General features: G+C 40.6%; 1 protein-coding gene across 2 annotated transcripts in view; it reads left to right on the forward strand.

The window, feature by feature from the left end:
- The window catches only part of pcdh17 (protocadherin 17), a 60,257-nt gene extending 38,586 nt beyond the window's left edge, over window positions 1-21,671 (forward strand). For both annotated transcript variants that reach the window (XM_069697794.1, XM_069697796.1), the window contains exon 5: window positions 14,782-21,671. In XM_069697794.1, the coding sequence (XP_069553895.1) occupies window positions 14,782-15,479 (698 nt within the window). In that variant the 3' untranslated portion in view covers window positions 15,480-21,671. The remainder of the gene's footprint in view (window positions 1-14,781) is intronic.
- The last annotated feature ends 1,725 nt before the right edge of the window (window positions 21,672-23,396 follow it).

Below are 23,396 nucleotides of genomic sequence, written 5' to 3' on the forward strand. Positions count from 1 at the left end.
GCCTCAAACGTGATCAAAACACAACATTTCTGGTAAATAACTGACATAGATTTGTTTGTCCTCTGTGTATTTTTCCATTCGTTGCAACTCACAAACAGTTGAAATGACAGTGAGCTTAAGCTTTACTGAATCTCATTTTAGTCTTAAATTCCCTGTTGTTCCGCATGGTCTCTTCCCACCCTGATCCGTGTCTGGTGTTGGTGTCCAGCTGTTCCATCAGCACGACAAGTGGTTCAGGAAACTCCCTCATTGTTCACTGACCAATCACAAGCACACCAGAATGCTGTCAACGAGCATTTTCCACCCAGTGGTTTGCATTTGCCTGCACCTGTGGTTTTAGCCCAGAGGGCACGGGGTGCAGGAGGGGGGGTGGCAGAGTGGGGAAAGGCTGGGCACTGGGGTGGAAAGGCAGTCAGAGTTGGGATTAGGCTGTCATTCCGTCTGTCGAGATTAAAAGAAATAGTTTCATTGAGAGTTTTTTCCATTTTGTTGTGTTTTCCTCAAAATGCATCAGAGGACAGCTGAGCCTTCCCACCCGTATTTGCATTTTGTAATTTGCATGAAGTCATTGGAGCTCGGAGGCACACTTACGGTTGTGTGCAGGCATGCGTCTGTGCCTGGGCATGTGCTTTGTAATTTGACAAGCAAAATAAAGAAGGAGTCCAAACAATCTAACAAACATGGCTGGAAGAACCTACACGGCATTCATGGAAATCGTGACACAAGAAATGTGTGTAAGAAATGACACATCCTGCCTTCACTGACTTATAACATGTTGTAACCTTGTATTGTACTGCAGTAGAGAGCCTACTGTGGAGAGTTACTAGGATAGATACTCACTGCACTGCAGTGCTTTGCTAGCTTGGGCTGTGAATCTTATCAGGCAGAGTTGTGGTAGTGGATTGTGTGTGTGTGTGTGTGTGTGTGTGTGTGTGTGTGTGTGTGTGTGTGTGTGTGTGTGTGTGTGTGTGTGTGTGTGTGTGTGTGTGTGTGTGTGTGTGTGTGTGTGTGTGTGTGTGTGTTTGTGAGTACGTGCGCCTGCGTGTGTGTCCAGGCCCCTCTGGAGTCCATTAATCCCAAATCTAACAGACTTACTGCAGAGGCAGCCTTTGATGTGTGCTGAATCCCTCTCTGGAATATTGGATGCTACTTCCATAATATTCACTTCCCTTTCTCTCATCAGGAATACATTGTTTTGCCCCCCCCCATGATGCCGGTTTTGTCCGGCAGGACAGGTGGCTGCCGTGTTATGATTTTGTTTACAATTCAGGTGTGTTTTCGCCAGTTCTCTGATATGTAATTTTACATCTCTGAGCTCTTTTAATCCCATTCTTATCTCGTGTAAGCCTTCTAATCTTTGACCCTAATCTTAAACCACCACATAGAATCGGGCCGTGTGGATTGAGGAGAGTTGTTTTTCTCACCTTCAAATTCAATGCATACATTTCTCAGAGAGAGCTGGGGTCCTCAAGCCTTTGGGTTTTCTTTCTTGCGAGTTGAGTCTGAAAGGTATTTATTGCTATATATTTATATTTATTTCTGTTTTATTGCAATGGCCTGGGCTTGAACCCAACCTATTTTAAAGCCTGCCGCTCATAACCCAGCAGTCTCAGGAGTGAAACAGATGGAGAGGCAAAGAAAGTATGTATTAGATAGTGGCATGGAAAACACATTTCTATTTGAAATGATTATCCCCCCTGACGGGTATACTAATAGACTGTTATTGCATTTCCGTCAGTTTCTTTTAATCTAATCACACTTATAAACAGATGAGTGAGAGCTTTAGTGTGTGCTTATATTTACCCATACAGAGACATAAGCAACCAGTGTCTAGACGGCAAACACCAATTTGGCTGGGGCACAGAGGAACATCAATGCTAAAGCGATGTTGCTGAAACACTAGGCATGATCCTCGGCTTTGCACAGAGAGGAGATTGTAATGACAGACTGACGGCGATAGGAGGAGGAGGAGGTGGTGCAGCAGAAATAGAGGAGAGGTTGGCAGAGCTCACTGTGGCTAATACATCCAAAGTGTGTCAGTTAGCTCTCTAAATGTGTTAGGCCCCGGGGCTGAGAAAGCCAACACCATCGACTCAACCTACCTCTCTCCACCTTTCCACTTAGCCTCTGTTCAACACCTGCCAATATCCTTTGGGGAGTTACACTGCTGTTCATTGGCACAATTGATCAAATGCCTACATGCTACAGTGTACAGTTTTCTTATTGCACATATTAGTCTCATGAGTACATGAGCTGGGGGACAAATTTGGAGTAGTGTGGTGGTATGCGGCATAGCAGGCAGCTTTACAGGTGGTGTGCCATCGCAGGTCTCTCCTGTGGCAGCTGCATCACACTTTATCAGGCAGTCAAGCTGAGAGTGATCCTATTTGTTTTAATTTGATTTGATAGTCTGATACATGGCAGTCATCTGAACTTTACTGTATATTATATATTGGTGATGGTGTCTTCATTGATTTAGCCAGAAACTTGTTCAAGCGTTGACATGGCAAAATTACATGTAAATAGTACACAATTCTGAATGAATTTAGACAAACTGTAATAACACACAAATAATATATGCAGAGAAAACGCCTGACTTTATGTGCTCTAGTGAGTCAAAGTGGAAGGAAAATGAAAATATGATGCACACATTAGTAAGCAGGCCTGGTCTGTCAGATTAGGCTGTTTGAAAACATTTAACTGGTGTCATATTAGGTACGTGCCTAAATTCACAATATTTGTACACAGCTGTAGATTTCTGCAAGTTTAGCTGAATTAATGTACGATAAGTACACAGCAGATCCTTACAAGAGTCGTCGATAAATTAATCTGAATAAAAATAAAAGACAAAACAAATCACTCAGCTGGGAAATTTTCAAAGTGTGTTTTAGCGTGAACTGGGATTATGAATTTGACATTTATATGCTTTTGTTTTTCTCCATTATGCATTAATTTCCAGATCATACCAGGTGTTCAGTTATATGAAAACATGCATTTCTGATGGGTTTTTTGTCACGTGTTTGACATCTGAAACAGTTTCTCACAACCCCAAGTCAGCACCAGCCATGACCAATTCATTCATCTCGTTTTTTTCCGCTCCTTGGATTGCATTATGCTCGGTTGTCAAGCTTCTCCTCATGTATCACCTACCTGCCTTGTTTTCATTGAGTTTGACCCGTTTTAGCCACCGAGGCGAAGGTATTATGTTTGGCAGCATGAACAGGGCATCACAAATATGGATAGGGTGAAAAGAACTTTGGTTTTTCCCTTTTGTACAACTTTGATGAATTTTGCCATTGCAATTTAGCTTGGTTTCATACAGCATACAAAACCTCAATGCTAAAAATGATCAAGGTCATTTGATACAGCACAACCTTTTTGCAATTGTAAAGACAATGTTATTCTACAGTATGTTGCATGTGTTGTTGTATTACAGTGATAGTTCTGTTGAGACGGAGAATCAGAGGCACTTTTCCTAATCCTGCTAAAGCAGTACACATGGGAACGATTACTTGCACAAAGCCATGACACCCTGAGTTGTTCAAACCCTTTTGTTCAAAAAAAGAGTGACAAACAGAGAGAGGCAGACAGAGAGACGGGTACAATAAAAGAAAGTGATTTAATTCTGCAAATGTGAAAGTATTGTATGTCTGGTGGATATTTTTATTGTATAGATTGTCTGAATAGAGCCGCCACAGTTGTCATCGTTCTCCACCATCCTTGCTGTTTTAGGCCAGTTATCAGGACAGGGCCACAGCATCTTATTTCTATGCACTAAATTCAGTCAGTTTAAGAAAATATTCCTCAATTCTAGAGCATTGGAAACAGCATCATTAAAGTAGCATGGTTAAAATGTAAGAATATGGTGGAGTGAAGCACTTCAAAAGACGACCCTCTGTGAATTAGCAACAAAAGGGTTCCCTTCATTCTTTCTTTAATAGGGTGTTTTAAACCTGTTTTCTCCTTGGATAGAAACAGGATTTCTGTAATGAGCTGGTGAGTCATAGATTCTCTCGGCTTAATTTTTTTTAATTCCCTGCCCCCTCCTTTTCTTTCTTCCCCTTATTTCTCTCTCTCTCTCTCTCTCTCTCTCTGTCTTGCTCACTTTCTTTCTTGTGCTGTCTCTCTAAATGGGCCAAGGCAACTTTCTTTGCCATCTACTGGGAGAAAGAACTAGATTAAGGGTATTAACAGGAAGAAGGATGCTGTTTAACCTTTCTGGTTTATGGTCCATACTGTACTCGCTTTCTCCTCAAGCTCTTCTGCTATAGACACCCTTCACACAGGTGTTGTGTGTCATGGAAAAAGTGCTGCTCGACTGAAACAGACCATGTGATTCCCACAAATATGCCCAAAATACAATGCAAGAGTGTCAAGCAGCGACCCAAGCGTTAAAAAAAGGAGTGCACTCTCTTCACATCTGCAAACATGAAGTAGTAGTGAGTGGAAACAAAAACAAAATAGCACAGACGTGCTGTTTCTATTTGTGTTACTTATGAGTGAACATGCTGTGATGCACACACAATAAAGGCAAGGCGCACACAAGCTCGCTATATTTAGATGACAAACTGCCATAAACCCAGGCTAAAGGGGGAAGAAATAAACAAAAGAGAGGGGGGAAAAAAGCAAGGCGGTCCAGAAGCATCCCCTGTCACGGTGCAATCCCCCATGTCCTAATTACACCGGCTTAGAGGAAACGGAGGATTAGCCACTGATTCACTACGCTTCTCGCCTCATCTTCTAATAAGTCCCCTTCTTGTCTCCTTGCCACCCTTTGTGCCACCCTCCATGTCTCTCTCCAGGTAAAGGTAGCAAGATACTATTGACCTGTGACTTTCTGTCTGTCTTTGTTCCTTCTTGCTGACATGCCTGCCTCAGTAAACACCTAATCCCATTTTAAAACTAGGCTGTGCAGCAGTCTTGTTTTGTTAGCTTTTCTAATCATTTTCCATTCAGTATGTGGATGGTGTACATCAGTAACACATAAGATCATATTCTTATGTGTACATTCTTTGTTTTGTGTATTACTGTGTACAATTTTTATCATATAGGGTAAACATATGATTTTTTTTATTTGTTGCCTGTTGTTGAACAGCTTTTGATAAATGTACCTCCTGAAGTCCATCTATTCATCAGTGAATACACAACATACACAATACTGCATATTTGATTTATAGCAAAACAGCTTTATTTACAGTGCTGGGCAGACGTTTTAGCCACATTTTTGTTTCCATTCTTATCCATTGTGCAATACCACCAGAGAGGCAACATGTTAATTACCCCAAAGATAAAGCCAGAGTCACAACAAACTATCTTCAGCAACTAGAAGAACAAGAAGTCCTGAAACATGTACCCTCATGGTTGAAATGCACTTATTGTGAGTCGCTTTGGATAAAAGTGTCAGCTAAATGAAATGTAATGTAATGAAACAGATGGTATGACTCCCCTGATTATGATGTAAGTCTCAGTTACTTCTGTGTCTTTAATCCCAGACTAAAACTAAATGAACAGAACTGTGGCAAGTTCTCCAAGATGGTGGACATAAATTAAAATGTATATAGACCTTCCATGCTTTCAGTATAACACACGTAAAAACAGATTTTGGATAAAAGGAGGGACTTTACATGTAAGTAGATTGTGCTGTGTTTGAATTTTTTAGTTTTTAAAATATGTATATGAATAGTAAACAATATCTGTTTTGTAAAATTAGTTTTAGGCATCATATGTAAATGAGTTGTTGTTTTGTTACAGGTGCCAGAATAATTTGTCTTATATTTTGGCCTTTGTTAAATTGACAAACAGTTATTTAAATTAAACTGGGTTTAATGTGCATGTTAAATTTAGCTTTGCAGCAAAATGTAGCGTATGATATATATTACACAACATCAATCGTAGCTGGTAAGTGCACAGTTGTCATAATGCTGCATTACCATATATATTGCTAAACTATGGATACCTATTTCGCTTCAATGTTATAGCTTTTTCCTGTTAATTGTTAGCTCAGTATAAATAGCTTGATGACAGCAGGAATAATGTAAGGGTTGTTCTTCTTAGACATCTATATCTAATAGCTTGCCTGTGGCTGCTCTCCTGTGATTGCTCCACCATTAAAACACTTAAAGGTTGAAAGAAAGAGGAGCGATCTATAGCCAGAGGAAATGTGAATTATACAAGGTCTTAAGTCACAGGTTGGAAAAGAGGCTCAGGCTTTTGATTGGCTAAAGCAAGGATCTTCCTTGACTGACCTTGCAATATTCATTGAGTGCCGCTGACGGCTGGAAACAGCGAAGGCTCAGAGCTGCTATGTGCACAATAAGAAAGAGAGGATGTTTTTCTTTGTTTATTCTGCAGTTGCTTTTCTTTTTCCTCTTTTATTATGTCACCAGAAATGACAAAACCTCAATGAAAACCACTTCAAACTTGTCTGAAAACGCAGCTCAAAACAGCAGTGGGAACTTTCTGACGAACGCTGTCACACGTCACAGATGTGGTTACAGATTAACACCAGTTTGCCTGTTCTCAGCACTTTTTGGCCTTGGAAAGGTTCCCATGGCCGTTCATTACTGTTCAACCTGTTTGTTGAGATTGGTGTTATTTTTTCTCGTCTGAAATCTGATTATCAACGGATCTTTCGCCCAAACCCCTTTTTTTTCACACAGTCGTCTCAAGGCCAACCTTTACTAACACTCAAAGCTGGTAGAAATCTGTGATGATTAAGATTGTAGCGGCAAGCTATGGGCTTAGCTGTGAATGATAAGTATAAAGCATGTAGCGAAACCCACTGAAGCTGTATTTGAATAGAGTATGTTTAAAATAGGTTCATTAAAAAATAATCAATATGCCCTGAAGTTTCAAACACACTGACACAGGAAAAGTCTAAGTGCGCATTACACTCAGACACTCAAACCCATCACACACACACACACACACACACACACACACACACACACACACACACACACACACACACACACACACACATGCACTCACATGCACTCACATGCGGCAGCCTTTCTATAACCAGGTAGGTCATTTGCGAACAAATTTGTATCTATAAGGATCACATCCTACGTTTTAGAGCCTTCTTTGCTTCTGTGTGTGAACGGGAAAGTGCTGTTCGAGAACATTAACCTGGCTGCACAGATGCTCCTCATCTCTACAGCCCACAGACCCTCCTTGCCTCCCACAGCACACAGCTCTGCTTGCTCATCATTGATTAGGCTTCGTGTGTTTGTTTTTGTTTGAATATGTGCTTATGCTCCTCTTCCTCCGCCTCTTGGGTTTTTATCCCTCTCTCTCCTATGCATAAATACTCTCTCCTCGGGGTGTTCTTTGAACAACTTAGCCAGGCATTAGCTGACAGAGACGGCCTGCAGTTTGTGAGGAAACGCCTGAAGAGAGGACGTGTTTGATCCTAAGATATGCGTCCTTGATTCCGTCTCTGCTTTGCCAGCCACCGATGCTCCCCACTGCTGCTGCCGTGCATTTCCATCTATGCATCGGTATTCTCTTGCCTCCCACTGAGATAAAATCTATTACACAGGAGAGAAGTATCCCTCTTATTGTGCTTAGCCACCCACTGCACAAAGCAACCGAGACTACTCCCTCAACACACAACCACACTCACAGCAGAACTTTGAATGAATGTATAGATATGTTTTATATAATATAGATTGTTGATTTTTATGGAACAGTAATACAAATAATGGGAGCTTTACCAAAAAAAGGAAAAATGTGTATTTTAAACCACTATATACTTCAAATTCCCATTTCAAATCACATCACAGGCACAATTAACCATAGTTTATAGGTTTCAAGCTGAGCAGCAGACCAGCATAAAATGCAGGTCCCACAGCAAACTGTGATGAATACACTAAAACAGCAGTTTCATGGAAATACTATTGTATTCCAACCTCTCGAAATAATGTTGGCAAAACAGACAGGCCAACTGTAGAAAACAACCGCCTTTTCCTGCCGCAGCTCTGTTTTAGAATAATAACAATATCAGATGCAGTTTGTTCTCAGTTTCACCACAACAATGCTGCATAAAGAGAAAGAAATATATACTAACTTTTTTATCTAAAGTAATGTGAAATGTAATAGTCTGGCTTCTTTGGATCTGTGTAAAGGTAAAAGCAAATTCATAGCAGATTAAATAACAGGGAGGGAGTTTCATAATAAAAACCTTTTTTATGTATTTAGATTTAGATTTTCACATATTCGAAAAGTGTCAGCAGTAACCTTAACAATGGATATTATTTCAATTTTTTTTCTTATGTAACCTAAGCAAAAATCAGCCATCCAGCCTTACCTTTTCTAATAAAACTAAATTTAAAACTTCTGGTTCACAGTCTGCCCACTGAGACCCGAAGTTTGAAATCCTCTCTTGAACTTCTGTTGTTTGGTAGACTGGCGACCGAAGAAGTCATAAGATATTTACTAAACATTAGGCACAGTCAATGTGGAGACTCTCTCATCTGTGCAGTTCAAATATTTAGTCACCCTGATTGGCTGCGAACAGCGGGGAGGGAGGCTGCATGGATCAGCTGGGCGAGATAGCAGTCAGCGAGGAGATTAAAAACAAAATAACACGCACACACATGCACGCACAAACGCACACTGTGAGCTCCCTCAGGTGAACAGGTGCAGTCATGCTCTGTCACAGATGCTCTGCGCGATTCGTCAGCTGCCATTCCTCCTGTCCACCTCAGGTGGGTTGGGGTATATTCACCAGAACACAACCTCAACACACACACACACACACACACACACACACACACACACACACACACACACACACACACACACACACACACACACACACACACACACACACACACACACACACATTATCACAGACAATTCTTCAGTCTCATAGGCCACTCATGGAGCTCATGACTACCCAGGTATGAATGATGGTAAAATGATTCACCATCACACCTTTGTGTTGGGATATTTTTTTAAACCTTGTTTTTGAACTTGTTGAACACTTTCCGATGGATTTGACCAATGTTCAACTTGCTGCTGCTTTGCTCGCAGTAGCCTGTGAATACAGCTCTCTCTCTCGGTTCCTCCCTCCCTCCCTGGGAACCACAGCCTGTGACAGAGGGACATTAATCACAGGGCTGGGTAATAAAGCGAGGAGGGATGGGCATGTTGGGCCAGGGGGGCAGGCGTCTGGAGGGAGAAAAGGCTGTTTAGGGAAATCACACCATGCTTTATGACACACACAGATACACAAGCACATTTTTCCACTCACAGGTTCAGGTGCACACCATTCACACACTGTACTGAAGGTTTCTGCCCTGAAAGCTTGAAAAATTAAATCAATGCGAGGAGAACGACTCCGAAATCCAAGAAATGTCACCAGTTGCTTTCTGTTAGTCAGCACTGTGCCTCCTTAGCTACTTATGTGTGATGTCATGTGGACTGGCCCTTGTTAATGAAGTGTTAATTTAGTAAAATCATTTTTTAGAAAGGAAAAAAAGTGGCTTTTCTTATTACTATAATTTTGAAAGAAATGAAAGGCATTTTACAGCTCCATAGAAGAAACAACTTCATTGTTGCCGTGATGCTGAGATGGCTGCTGGAGGTTTTTGTGCTGATAACTCAATATGTGAGAGGGTGATACAGTAAGACGTGGCTGGTTGTAGATGATTACTTGCTAAACGACAGCTTGACACACAATTTTACTTTTAACTTTTCATCCTTTTTTTATTCCGTCTTGACATTTTACACTGGACACTTGGTTGTGAATCATATCAAGTGGAGTTGTGATAATAGATATTGTGATTATGTGTGAGTGTGTATATGCACCTCTACCCTCAGTTTTTTGTTGTGTCATTTCCATCACATCTGCTCCTGCATGGTGCTCGTCAAGGTGTATTATAAAATGAGATAGCGAAAATAGTTTCCCGTTTTTGTGAATCCACCGTAACTACACGACAAAGGCTCGGTGCTCTTGGTCCTTGAGACATGGTCATTGAGCTAACTGAGAGCGGAAAGAACAACATTTTAACTCAAACGTATAAAAATACTGAGTGGTCACAGATGAATTGTGAATCATGCTGTTAGAGTTGTTTCTTTGGTTTGATTTATAGGTGAGAAGCATTAACTGATACATGAATGTTCATTATCATGCATCCAGACATGCATGTAACATGCAATTTTAATACACGATAGATGTTTGTTCCTCTCCGTCTTCTATTGTTGATGCATCGGGCAGTCACCATGTTTTAAATGCTCTACTCCACTACTTTGGTCAAATCCATAGTTTAAATAATTTACTCAGATTATTCAGAATTTATTCTGTAAGATCTGTCTGCCACTAAAAAGTCAGTTTAAAGGGATACATGTAGGGACCCATATTTGCATTTTTGTATTTGCACTTCATTGGTTCAGAAAGTAATTAACCTTCATTCATCTATCTTTTCACTTTCACTGGCCTCTGTCACCCTGAGTGTTGTTACAAGGCACAGCAATGTCTGATGTCAAAAAATTACACCGCGAACCAGGATCATTTACTTATTTTCCGTCTTGCTTCGTCGTGTTGTAGAATTAAGGGTTTTAGAGGTTTCTTTGACACGGTGTCCTTTTGCTGTTGCTCAAAGATTTCTTGGCGCAGCTCTGCCTACTTTTATATCTGTTTCATGTGCTTTTAGCATTAAAGATAACTAGCAGCCACAGAGCTGTCCTATCTAAGTCATTGTTACCCCATCAAGAAATTCTGCCCTAAAGCAAGGCAATTAACCCTGCCACTGGTAGTAAGATAGCTCTTCTGCTTCCTGTTAATAAAGCATCCACAAGTACAAAAGAGTATGTGGAGTTAATTAAAGCTTTTTGCTGGCAATAGAGGTGTAATAAATATCAGATTTCAATCAGGAATTCAGGTCAAGTGTCTACAATAGGGCTGCAAAGATACAAAACAACTGTGCCTCACTCTTTCCTTCAGAGTTTCAGTGGCACGATTTCCTTGAAGCTGAAGTTGACTCTTGCGTCTTCTCTTCTTTCTGATGTCTAAAATGTTTTGGTCTTGCCATAATCTGAGCAATCTAACATTTTTGCTGCATTTCGTTGCATCTATACTTTACAATTGACAAATGAATGAACGCCGAAAGATAAAGAAGCGTGTAAGCATAGATTGATAACTTCAGTTTCAAGCCATCTTCAGGGTTTATATTACAACAAATACTTCAAACTTCAGTTGAAAAAAATAAAAGCACAAATTAGTTTATAAAATGTCTACAAACTAAAAAAGGCATAAGCATGTGTAAGTGGTGTAAAACTAATGAAGCTAAAATATGATTCTCTAAATTAATTGCTATACAGTGAACCCTCGTTTATCGCGGGGGTTACGTTCCAAATAGAGACCGCGATAGGTGAAATCCGTGAAGTAGTAACCTTTATTTTTTTTACAATTATTATACAATGAAATACTCCATAATACATTGAAACCAAAGAACAAAACCTTTTTACAAGCCCAAGCATTTGTTTAACAAATAAAAGTACTGTATAAATGTGTTTTTTTTAACAAATAACTACTGTACTGTAAAATAATAATTTTAATCATCAATACGAACTGAAGGCTTCAAATTGCTGAGATCGGCACCACCCCACTGCGACCCGAGTCATTGGATTAGAACGGGAGGAAATGAAAAATGATTATGAAAACAAATACAAAGTACAAAGTACAGTCGGACAAATAGTGACTCACGTGTATTTCACGGCTCTTCTGACTGAGCCGCTGCATCCTGACTCCGCTCTGCAGCGGTTCTTTCTTCTAAAGCCGGCGGTGCAGGTGTGGTTTTCGAGAGAAGAACATAGTTATCGGTAGTTGTTGTCGCTCTTTTTTCTTCTGGGCAAAAAGATTCTTATAAACCGACATGCCACCATCGATTATTTTTAATTTGGCAAGCTGTTTTACGTACGTGTACATATTAAACCGCAACGTTATTGACAAACAGGTAGAGAAGAAGCGGAGAGACTGTTTAGCCAATCAGAATGCAGAACACAATGCACGATGCAAATCCGTGAAGCAGCGAGACCGCGAAAAGTGAACCGCGTTATAGCGAGGGTTCACTGTATATTGAAAAATCTTAAATTCTGCTGATTACTATTCTGTTTCTTCATTGAACTATTTCAGATTTTTGGCTCGCAGGTGAATCAAATTGTGAAAAATGATTGCATGTTTCAGTGCATCTATCAGAGTAATTTATCTTGGACCATGCACAGTGCTGAGAGACCAATTGGAGAGGGAGAGGCTGAGCATGCCCTGGTAGCCAAATCATCACAGGCAAAATGTGTCCTCGGTGGAAGCATATCTTACCCATCCCAGAGAGCTGGTGTAGCCATGTTGAAGACACACAGAGGGAGGGAGAGAAAGAGAGAGATGAATGTCACCCCTGCTCTCGTATGTCATATCGTTAGCCATAGATATGCGGAGAATGCCTCAAGGTTGAACGTGCAGCTGAGACATGAATACTCTATCTGAGGCTTTCTACAACTAAATAGAGGGACATGGATTATTTAGGCTTTAATGTGCACATGGTGAATGGACAGTCACCTCTGAGAGCATGAAGACATCGTCGGAGCCAAGTTAATTGTTTGTGTCTGGAATTCAGGCAAGCTGTGAAAGGCAGTGGTTGTCAACCGGTAAGCGTGGTTACATGTATTTTTTTTGGGCCTGGTGATGGATTACAGTAATGTGCAAGCTTTCAACCAAATCATCCATCTTTGCGCTTTGACATGCTGTTCATATTTTCTTTCTCAAATCTCAAATCACGTTTGCAGAGACACAGGCGCTCACACGCATACTGTATATTTCTGAGTGTGGGCAGATGCGTTCCCTCAGCCCCACAGCATTTAAATGTAGTCCATCTCATACTGGTCTGCTTTCCAGCTCACCTTCTTCAGATGACTGCCTCGACATGGGAAATGTCAGGCTCTCCAGGCCCGGGCTGTTTGGCTTCTTCAAACATTTGTGAAGTGTTAAGCTCATCTCTACAGCTTAGGAGGGCAGTCTCTCAGCAATCTAGGCTGCTGACCCGCATCACAGCAAAGACAGCCTAGCCAAGTGCACTCAAGCACATCCACTCTGCCCGCTCATTCGCATCAACGAAAGATTGTATTAGTCCCAAGTTTGTGGTCTTCAAAGCAGCACTTTAACCAACGTGTAGAAGTTCATGCATTGCATAATGGAACGGATAGGGTAACTTTACAACTCCTAACAGTGATGGTCTTCTCACATTTAGTTGAGAATAATCGTGGAAATGCTGCTCTGAGTAGCCTCATTCTAACTCCATTAAATGTTGCCTTTAAAACAAAGCCTCTGAAAACAGTTGCAAAAGTTCAAACCACAACAGGCTTGTTACAGGAAGATAAATTACTCTGATTCAAAATGTGATTTGGCCGTACATTCAGTTTACAAACATGTAGCTTTCTAATGCAGAATCAGGGTGTAAACCACCAACATTCAGCAGGAGAGGTGAAAGCGGTGCTAACAAGCCATAATGAACAGGATAGGATAGGATATGATATATGATATATGGATATGACCAGGTTTTGGTTCAAATATTGCTGTCTGATTTCTGTTTGTATAGCCCAGTAAAAGAGTCAGCAGTGTTTCATTTCCATAAGAAATTCAAAGAATGCTGTCTGTAGCATTTGGTTCCACAAACAAAGACAGAAATGCATCACTTATCTCAAAAACAATATGCAAATTAGCCTGAGCTACAGAAGCCTGTTCAAACATTCTTTAGATTTTAGTGGAGAGCTCTTATACGTGTGCCTAACATGTACGATGTAAAGTTCAAATAATGGAATGATGAACTATAGCAGCGAAAGATATGATAAACAAGGAACGAAAGTCATAATAATTTCATTTGTATTATGTCAACTGGTAAAATCCTGTTTGTATGTTTTCTCTTGATTTAATCCCACCCAGCCAATGGAAAAATTCAATTTGTGGAACAGATGCTCAGTTGTTGTTTTTTTCTCCACTATTTTTCACCTCACACCCAAGAGGAGAAAAAAAAAAGTGCTTCTCTCTCTTATTTTTGTATTATTATTATTATTATTATTATTATTTAGTATTTTTTTTAAGCAAGTTCTAGATCCGTTTAACACAGGCATGAACACTCCCATAATCGGCCAGAGTGTGCATCCTTCTGAATAGAGATGAAAGACGGGAACACACATTCACACTTATACACACATGCGTACACACACGGCAACAACAAGGAGCATACAAATAAACAGGCACAAACACACAGGGAAGAAGCACAAGCCATTTGGCACAGTCTCTCTGTCTAGGGAGGGCTTCAAAGCCCACTGACATGAATTTATGATAACGGCACTATGCCTTTGCCAAACCTCAACTGTTGTTGTTTTTCTCTCGCTCCCTCTCCATCCTTTCTGTGTGCTCTGCCATCCCCTTGATCAGAGCTTTGGAAAATGTGAGCAGGTGTCCCCTTGGAAAGCCGGGTGCATGAACGTGTGCGTGTGGCAACATGTGCATGTATTTATGTGTGTGTTTGGGATGGGACATCCTTCGCAGGGCACTTCCTCTTTTTACGTCATTTCATTATGTTGGGCTCTACTTCCCTAAGTTATGGCTCCAACTCATTGTACAGTTCCATTCAGTTGCATAATGGCACTGTGATTTTATTATCATCCCACTGTGTGGTTTTACTCTGTTCTATGCACACTACTGATGTGAATATCACTTTCTTCTCCATCCAAACCCCCCCCCCCCTTTTTTTTTTTTTTTTTTTTTGTCTGCAGATGAGGATTGTGTGAATTGTACAGAGGAGTGCCGAGTACTGGGTCACTCTGACCGCTGCTGGATGCCCCAGTTCCCTGCTGGAGGAAACCAGGCTGAGGGCGTTGACTACCGCAACAATATGTTTGTGCCAGCCGGCATGGAGACTGTGCCTGAGACAGAATCCTACGAGACTGTCAACCCCAATGGCAAGAAAACGTTCTGTACTTTTGGCAAAGAGAGGCGTGACCACACCATCTTGGTTGCCAACGTCAAGCCCTACTTAAAGGCGAAACGTGCTCTCAGCCCACTTCTCCAAGAGGTACCCTCGGCTTCTAGCAGTCCCACTAAGGGCTGCTCCACCATGTCTCCCTGCTCCTCAGTCAAAAGCCCAGCTGACGGGGCTGAAGGTAAACCTCCTCCTGCCACCTGCTCTGGCCACTACGGGCCTCCTGATGGTCAGTACCTGTCACCAACCAAACAAACCAGAGAACAGGGGGTCTACCCATCCTTGCCTCCCTCAGACCCGGTGGCCAAGGTGCTCGCAGAGGCCCGCTCCAGGATCAGCCAAGAGGCAGCAGGTGAAATGGAGTGTGTCCTGGAGCAGGTGGAGCCAGACGGGAACCGTGACGGAATGGATGCTGACCAGGTGGTCAGAGACATCGACAAACTATTGCAGGACTGCAGAGGAAGTGAGGCCACTGGCACACTCAGGAAGTGACACAAAGGACTGCAGCAAAAACAAGTCGGAAGGCAGAGAGAGGAGTAGGATGCTATTCCAAAAACTCTCGAGCCAAAACTGTCACCAAAACAAATTGAAAAGGTTAAATGGCTCTTATGATAGGAGCTCTTTTCACTGTATTTGTTGTAGAAAAATACCAACACTGGACAGACAAACATTTCAGTCACTTAGCACCTGTTCTGGTGTTAAGATCCCGACCGATAAAAAAGGAACTGGGTAACAAACGTCTGAATTCTGCTGAATTTATAAACTCTTTGTTTTGGATTCTTAAGCAAATTGCAGAAGTTTATGCCTCTGACACCTCGCAAGCTATTATCTAAGTGCCCACCAGCTCATAAGTGTGTTGTTCATGGTCTCTCGTGAAATCCTACATATCTAAGTGTGTGTAGGTGGATTTCTGTTACGTGTGATGGACATAAAAACTGAATGAAAAAGGACTATTTATGGTCAGACATGACAATCGATGCAGAAACAGAGAAACAATTTCTGATCTACTCGGGACAGTGTAAGACCGCAAATACACAAAACAACCTTATCTTGGATGGATCGTCTATCTGAACGTGAAGAGATTTGTTAATCAGGGGTGTGTTCCCAGGGGTTTGTGATGGACTTGGGGTTAGAGCGGCTTAAATGCTCCACCGAAGGAGAATTATTAACAGTGTAACCATGTTTCACCTGTCATTTGTAGCTACATGTGTAAGCTGTGTCTGTCTCACACCTCTATTTAAATGTTCATGTTGCTGACCGGTGAAGCTGCACGCACCAATTTTACACATGTGCACTACACTTTGCGCATACATACGCTGACACACTGACACGCACTGATGGCCCACAACACGCACACAAACACACAATAATGCTTAAACACAACTGTCCATCTGTGGAATTGTCTTATACATGTACATCATCAGCTTTCAGTCCCTTGTGTACAGTGAATTATCATGTGTGTGACTCTGCCTTAAGGCAATCACAAGTTGTATAAAAAGGGACATTTTTCCTCAACTGTGAAAAGATGATATCTATATGAATATATAGATGACTGTATGTATGAATCCATGTATAGTGTCCAAATATTAACAAAATATTTATACATTTTATAAGAAAAAAAAGAAATGAGGAATCTCAACAAAGAGTGTCCTGGAGTTGAGGTCAAGAGTGGAGTAATAACTCAAAGAACTGCGAAGGACACTGCCATTGTTTCGAAGACGAATATCCAAAAATATGAATAAACAAGAAAATGTCCCTTCACATTATCACTATACATAATATCATTATATGTGTAAATGTATCCAATTTAGATGTGTTTACATCAAAAAATTGACATATTTTTTATTGATTTTACTGCAATTTCTGTGCATTTGAGCCAAATTGTTATGTGTACAAAAGCTATATTGTGTATTTTATTAAATTAATATATAGTTGTGTTGCAATATACATGGGCTTATATTGTATTTGGCAAAAGTTGCCTTAGTAGCTGTCGAACTCTGTGAGTTTGCTTTAGTTTGGGTTTTGGTTGGTGTTTTGTTTTCATCTCTATTCTGCATCTTTGCAGGCTGGCTTCAGTGCTTTTGAGATGTCGCCTCTTTTTACCCTGAGATCCAGCTGGATCAAATACAATAACTGTTGAAAGCTTCATGAGCCAGCTGATCTAGAATACAATTCAAACCAACAACAAAAAGCAACAACCACAAGATAACAGTTTGAATATTTTTACTGACCAGATTTTTACAGGGCAGCTATTTTCTTTAACAATAACTAGTATGCGTACTTTATGTTCATTATGTTTTTACTTTCTTTCCAAAAAAGAAACCTGCCATATGGAAAGTGGAGTGGTTTCCTTGGTGATCATAAAACTGCCTTACTGTCTCTGCAGAGAGCTTGTTGTATCTGTGGAGCTTGTGACTGCTTATAAAGCCCTGGTCCACCAGAATGTGCATTTTCTATAAAGGACCAAAAAAGGTTCTTTTTCAGCAGTCTGTGTTGTTTATGTATGTACTCCTTCTCAATACATGTTAGAATTCTCATACTTTGCAGAGAAACTTGACATCTGAAATTCTATCTGAAGTTACTTTGGATTTGATGTCTTAGCTGTTTAGGTACATGGTTTATATAACCAGGTGTCTTCACATTCAGGCTTTCTTAAAAAAAATAATGATACAGACATTTATTTTTGAAAATTTTGGCACATTTCGGCCACTCTCTGAAATAATAGTAGGAGGTGCTTTTTCTAATATTGTCTGAGAGTAAAATACGCAGAACAGTAGGCTACTAGACTATATGTGTTTTGGAAAATGTGACCACAATCACCAAATGTTTGTAAGATGCAGCCATAAGAGGGAACAGTGACTTACATCCAAATGGCTCCGGGTGTGTTTACTGTAGAAAGTGTATCTGAGCTGAATTGGAATCTAAACAGCAGATATAACACATTCTGTCCTGTAGACATATCACATCTGAGTGTTTTGGTATTTCTGTTCTCGCTTCTTTTCTGAATTGTGGTGCATGTTTGGACATCCTCCTGTCAATCTGCCATTTTGCCTGCTTGCCATCTTTTCTTGTATTTTACTATTTCATTTACTTCCACCTCTTCAGCCATTTGCTTCCTCGCCTCTGAGGAGCAGAGTACCTGTTGCCTTTTCTCCTCTCTTTCGTCTGTAAAGTGTTTGGTTTCGGCTTACCCTTGCGCTTTTCCTGGGAGATGGCAGAGGCTGTTTTTAGAGATGGCTTGGAGGTTTTGACGGAGGAGGAAAATATGTATGGCTCTTTTGAACAAATATTTTCTTTTGTTATCTCTCTCAAATATCTGGATAAATAAAGGAAGTCTGACATTCACATCATACAAACAGTTAAAGTGTGCTGTTCGAAGTGCATACTACTACTATGATCCTAACAAAAATGCTGTTACACACATAAACACCAAGGCACTTCAGCAAAGCACTGCCTTTCATTTACATGCTTAGCCCCTTAAATGTAAAGTAAAGGCTGAAAAAGGGGGCAAATACTACCCAGACAAATGTTACACTTCCACACTTGTCTTCACGATTTATGTTCTTTTCATCTCATTGTGCTCAGTCTTCATGCTAGAACTAGCATTCTCTACACCATGTGTGTGTGTGTGTGTGCGCGCATTTGCCTGATTCGCTTTCATGCCCTCATTGTTTGGCAAAACAATTCCTTTCATTTCTATTACCTCTGTTCAATAGATTTAATTCCAACTCACATTAAACCTCCATTGCTGTGGTCTTTCTTTTATTTAGACATTAATTAAAACAAAGTGCAGAGGTCATCCCAAGATTCCGTTTTGTTTTGTTTTTTTCCCCCACTCAGAGCCTGGCTGCCGAGAACAGTCACTGTTACAATTGAGGCACGTTTAAAGTGCTGTCCCCTCTAATGGTGTTTGCCGGGCTCGGCCGGTGCCTGCACACTCCCAAGCTGAGGGTGAGGAAATCTGCTGGGTCCAGTGCACAGAAGGTATTCTTTAAAGCCATGGCCCCTCTCTCAGGCTATTTGCTGTTGCTGTTGAGGTCAACACATAGTTGGAGCTTGAGCATAATGTAAGACCTCTCATTATTGTCTAATTACACACTGTTGGCATCACACACTGTTGGCAGTGTATTACCCAAATCTAGAGTGGGTTATTTTTGCCCACTTAAGACTGTTGGTTTTACCGCGCGATTAGGACGGGGCCTTTGTGGATGTGGCTAACCGCCTCTGGTCTCTGACTCACAGGTGCACACGGAGCCACTGCTTCACACACGCATAAGAGACAACACGTCTTTTTCGTTAGTTAAAACAGGCACCCAATGTTTGTCAGTTTTGTTCCCTCACCCCCAGGCCCACACTGATAGCATAGGGCTCCATGCTACAATGGGCAGCTGGTGAAAAGGCCAGAGACATTCATTTGTATGGATTATTTCAACTGCTATTGTCTAAAGGCTGTGTTCATTGTGATCTATCTGAAAAAAAAAAGAAAAGATGAAAAGATCAAATAAAAAAAGCAATTACTAATAATATTTGCTCCTGTCCTTGTGTGAGTTGGTTGGGGAATGGTTAGTCATGGCTTTGATTTAATTTCTCTTCTCCCAAGAGATAACCTCGCACACCCCGTATTTTTGTTCTCTCGAGCATCTACACGGCCAATTTTTTCTTGTCAAATGGGATTGCATTGTTTACTTTTCGAGTACCAGCCTACTTTGGAAAAGATAAAAATAAGTTCTGAATATTTTCAATTCTTTGGTAGTAAATACACATATGCAAGTACCTCCTATCAAAGCATACATAAACACACACACACACACACACGCATATGCTTCGGGCAAACGATTCTCCATTCATCACATTAGTTCACATTTTCGCCGCACAAAAGATTACTGCTCATTTTGCTAATTGCTCAGAGGCAAATAAATTGGTGCTTGAAATTATGTGTACTAATGCTTTCAGATAAGATTTTGCATTCCACCCTTGAGCTAGATTTTCTTTCAGAGGCCAATTTGAAGTGTCTTCAACACTGGCCTGTGGTAATAGAGATATACTGTACGCTTCCTATTCGCTCAAATCTGAAGAACCCCCAATGAAAATCAAATTTTATCCTTGTTAGCAGACATATCATGAGCAAAATAAGCAGTAAACACCGTGGCTGAGTATTTCCACTTTGGAACTGCAGTGAGTGTGACCGTCCAGCCTGGTATCATGCCAAAGCATGTGAGGGCTGGAACCGGCTGTATTGCCTTCCGTCTGCCACCGGAGATGATCTCCGCTGTTGAAGACAATGCGTATGATTCCACCAGACGTGGCGCAAGGCAAGTGTGCAGCATCCTAGAAGCAGCTCGTCCCTCCGCTTTGCTAGAAATACGTGCTTAGTCAGAAACCAGAATCAAATTGCACAGAGCATTTCAGCCGCACAGGAAGTCCGACACAGGGACGGCATAGAGAATGCAGTCAATTTTCAGAATTTAAAACCCTGTTCAGCGTCTTGATCATATTTAAAAATCACTGCATCAGCATGTACCCCACAAAACAAAACAAAAAAAAAGAAACCATTTAATAAGACAGCTACTTTTCCACATTGGAAGCACAAAAAACAAGAAAAATTTACCAAATCAACAAATCGCTTTGCTTCTGAAATCCTTCCGATGGGGAATAAAGGACGAAACAGGACGGAACAAAACAGCATCACGCATGTGATGTGACACCCATGACCGCTAAAATCTCTGGGTAATACGTCAATCTGTCCACGAGGGGAAACCCCGTCGGTGTCATGTTTTGCCTTTTCTAGCCATAAAAGGTACCTTACCTTACCTTAGGTTTAGGCAGAATTTGGTTAGGTACCAGGGCCGACAGTCTCCAAACCACAAATTCATACAGCCAGGATTTCATACGTCACACACCTAAAAAACCCAACCCCCTTAAATAGTGGGGTGATGCTTTCCATTTCAACTTGCTGCCAGCTAAAGCTTCAAGCAAGTGGCGAAGGGGTGGGCTGAGATAGAAGTGGGCATTATTTGCATAATCATAGATCAGCATGCACTGGATGGGTCTAAGCTACTTTATGACATTATGGGATTTTTTTTTCTTTGACCAAACTTCTGAATATGTTAATTTGATGATTAGAGACGAGTTTTTAGGGGTTTAATCAAAGCCAAAAGATGTACTTTAATTTCTGGCTATTAGGTAGTAGATGCTCAGCATGGAACATACTGGCAGGTGTGTCCTTCCTCAGAGTGTTTAGTTTCCAAAGAAGAAGAGCAGACAAACTTTTAACGTTGACTTGTGCTTAAAATATTAGTGCTTTGAAATGGGTTTTTAATGTATTTTTCAATGTTTCCTAATACAACATGACAGACCATCTAAGCTACCGTTATATTTATGTAAGGAAACTATTCCATCATCACTGTTTAATTGCAGAATAGGCTACATGTGGTTGTTTCATTTTGTGACTCCATGCATCAATCAGCATACTGCTGCCTAAGGATTGAAATTAGTAATTTCCCAGAATGCAGTCCCTTTAAAAACACAGGAATATCAAATATTGACGCAAAGACCTCCCACAACCTGCAAAAGGATATTTTCTTGGTGCTGAAGAGAATAAATATGAATAAACTGTTGTTGATATTCATTTTTGTTGATAGATGTTTGTGCTAGATGAATGGATAAATAATGTTTGTAGTTGTCTCAAGAACCATCATTAAAAGGAACTACAACAGTAATGTTAATGCTTTATGTGTTCTAAAACGCAGTGCCCAAAGAACTCATTCAAATACATCAAGATAAATTATTTATATAATTATTCATTATTTCAAGAGGACTCGATCAAATTCATTTTCATTTTGACCACAGAGAGAATGTTTTCCCCCATACTGGATTTACAGACCATTGGTATGCATCAAGACTTTTTCTGTTTGTATCTAACTAGTCGCCTCCGGGCAGATATTAATTAAAAAGATAGACGAGGCACTCTAACTTAAAAACATCATTTCTACGACTGCAGTGGCTACATGCAGGGCCGTCTTGATTGGCCCAGTAGCAAGAATTTTATTCAAGCAAATGCCATGTTGACTTCTTATACCTGCCAGTGACCTTCAATCATAATTTTTCAAAACTTTACAGATCACATAACTCGTTATTGAAACTGAACAACAAAGTGTGAAGTAATAATGATAAGGTGAAGTGTGTGCGGGGGGTTGAAAACAAGTGTATACTGTGACAATGCCTGAGCAAAAAGTTGATTTTAATGTCTGACATATATTTCATAGCATGCATCAGTTAAAAATAATTGCATGCAACCGAAAATATGTAATAATTATGATAATGACAACATTCATTTAAATTTGTTAAATTCATAAAGCAAGGAAATCTACATAATTTTTGGTGGATAAACAACTAAATAAGTCTACTACTCATCTAGTTGTTTAGTCTCAGGCAAATTTAGTTAGAGGTTGAAGCCAAACACTAGAAAGGAACCTCATATTTCTGCATTTTAATCAAAGTCCTCGATCCAAATAGTAGTGCTGATGGGATTTAATCAAGTACTGTTCTGCATTGAGCTGGCTAAAAGGGCAAATGGAGAGAAGATATTTTCAACATGAAGAAGAGAAGGTATTCATCATATTCTATTGTTAAAGGACAAGGGTGCTCCTTTCATTTGTGGTAGTGTTCAGGAAATACTGCAAATTGAAGTACGTGCATGTGCGTGTGACAGGGAGAGTGAATGTGGATGAGTTAGGTAAAAGAGATGTGAGGAACATCGGGGATATGAATGTACGTCTCATATCACAACCCTGTCTCCTGGACATTATGTCCCTGCATAACTTAACAGTTTTCCCAATTTAAAACTTTGAATTACATTAGGATCAGTCAGAGGAGGTCTGGGTGGATGATGGGTGTGCAGAGCAGTAACTGGGGTTCACATCCATGCACAGGATCAAATGTGACTTCAGAACAAACATGGAGGGGGATTGTCAGAGAAGGGTCTATTTGCAGTCTTAGAGACTACACGGCACACCCACTCGATTTAATAACACACCCACTTACCTATACAATCACCCTCTAACAGCCTCAGACCACTAGTGGGTGTGTCATGTAGGAGGCGTGTCGTGTTGTTCTTTGGGTCCACGGATCCACCTACTTGGACTGTCCTCATTAGCTGTTTGCACTTGAATGTGTTGTGTTTTGAACCAGGAAACAAAATAGGAGAATAAAGTGAAGTCATGACAGAAAAGATTAATTCAGCCTGGCTTATAGATTTTACTGCATGAGCTCGAGGTGAGTAGAAATTTAGTATTATTATTTCCTATTTGGCTAGCTACTACTACAAATTAATGTTGAATACAATACAAATTTTCTTATTTGTACACAGAAAGGGGGGAGTGTGAAACCTGTCATCATTAGAATATATAT

The sequence above is a fragment of the Brachyistius frenatus genome, unplaced genomic scaffold, assembly GCF_029030835.1.
Source record: "Brachyistius frenatus isolate BFR_SWC_R1_liver_20210118 unplaced genomic scaffold, ASM2903083v1 Contig_24, whole genome shotgun sequence".
NCBI classification, from domain to species: domain Eukaryota; kingdom Metazoa; phylum Chordata; class Actinopteri; family Embiotocidae; genus Brachyistius; species Brachyistius frenatus.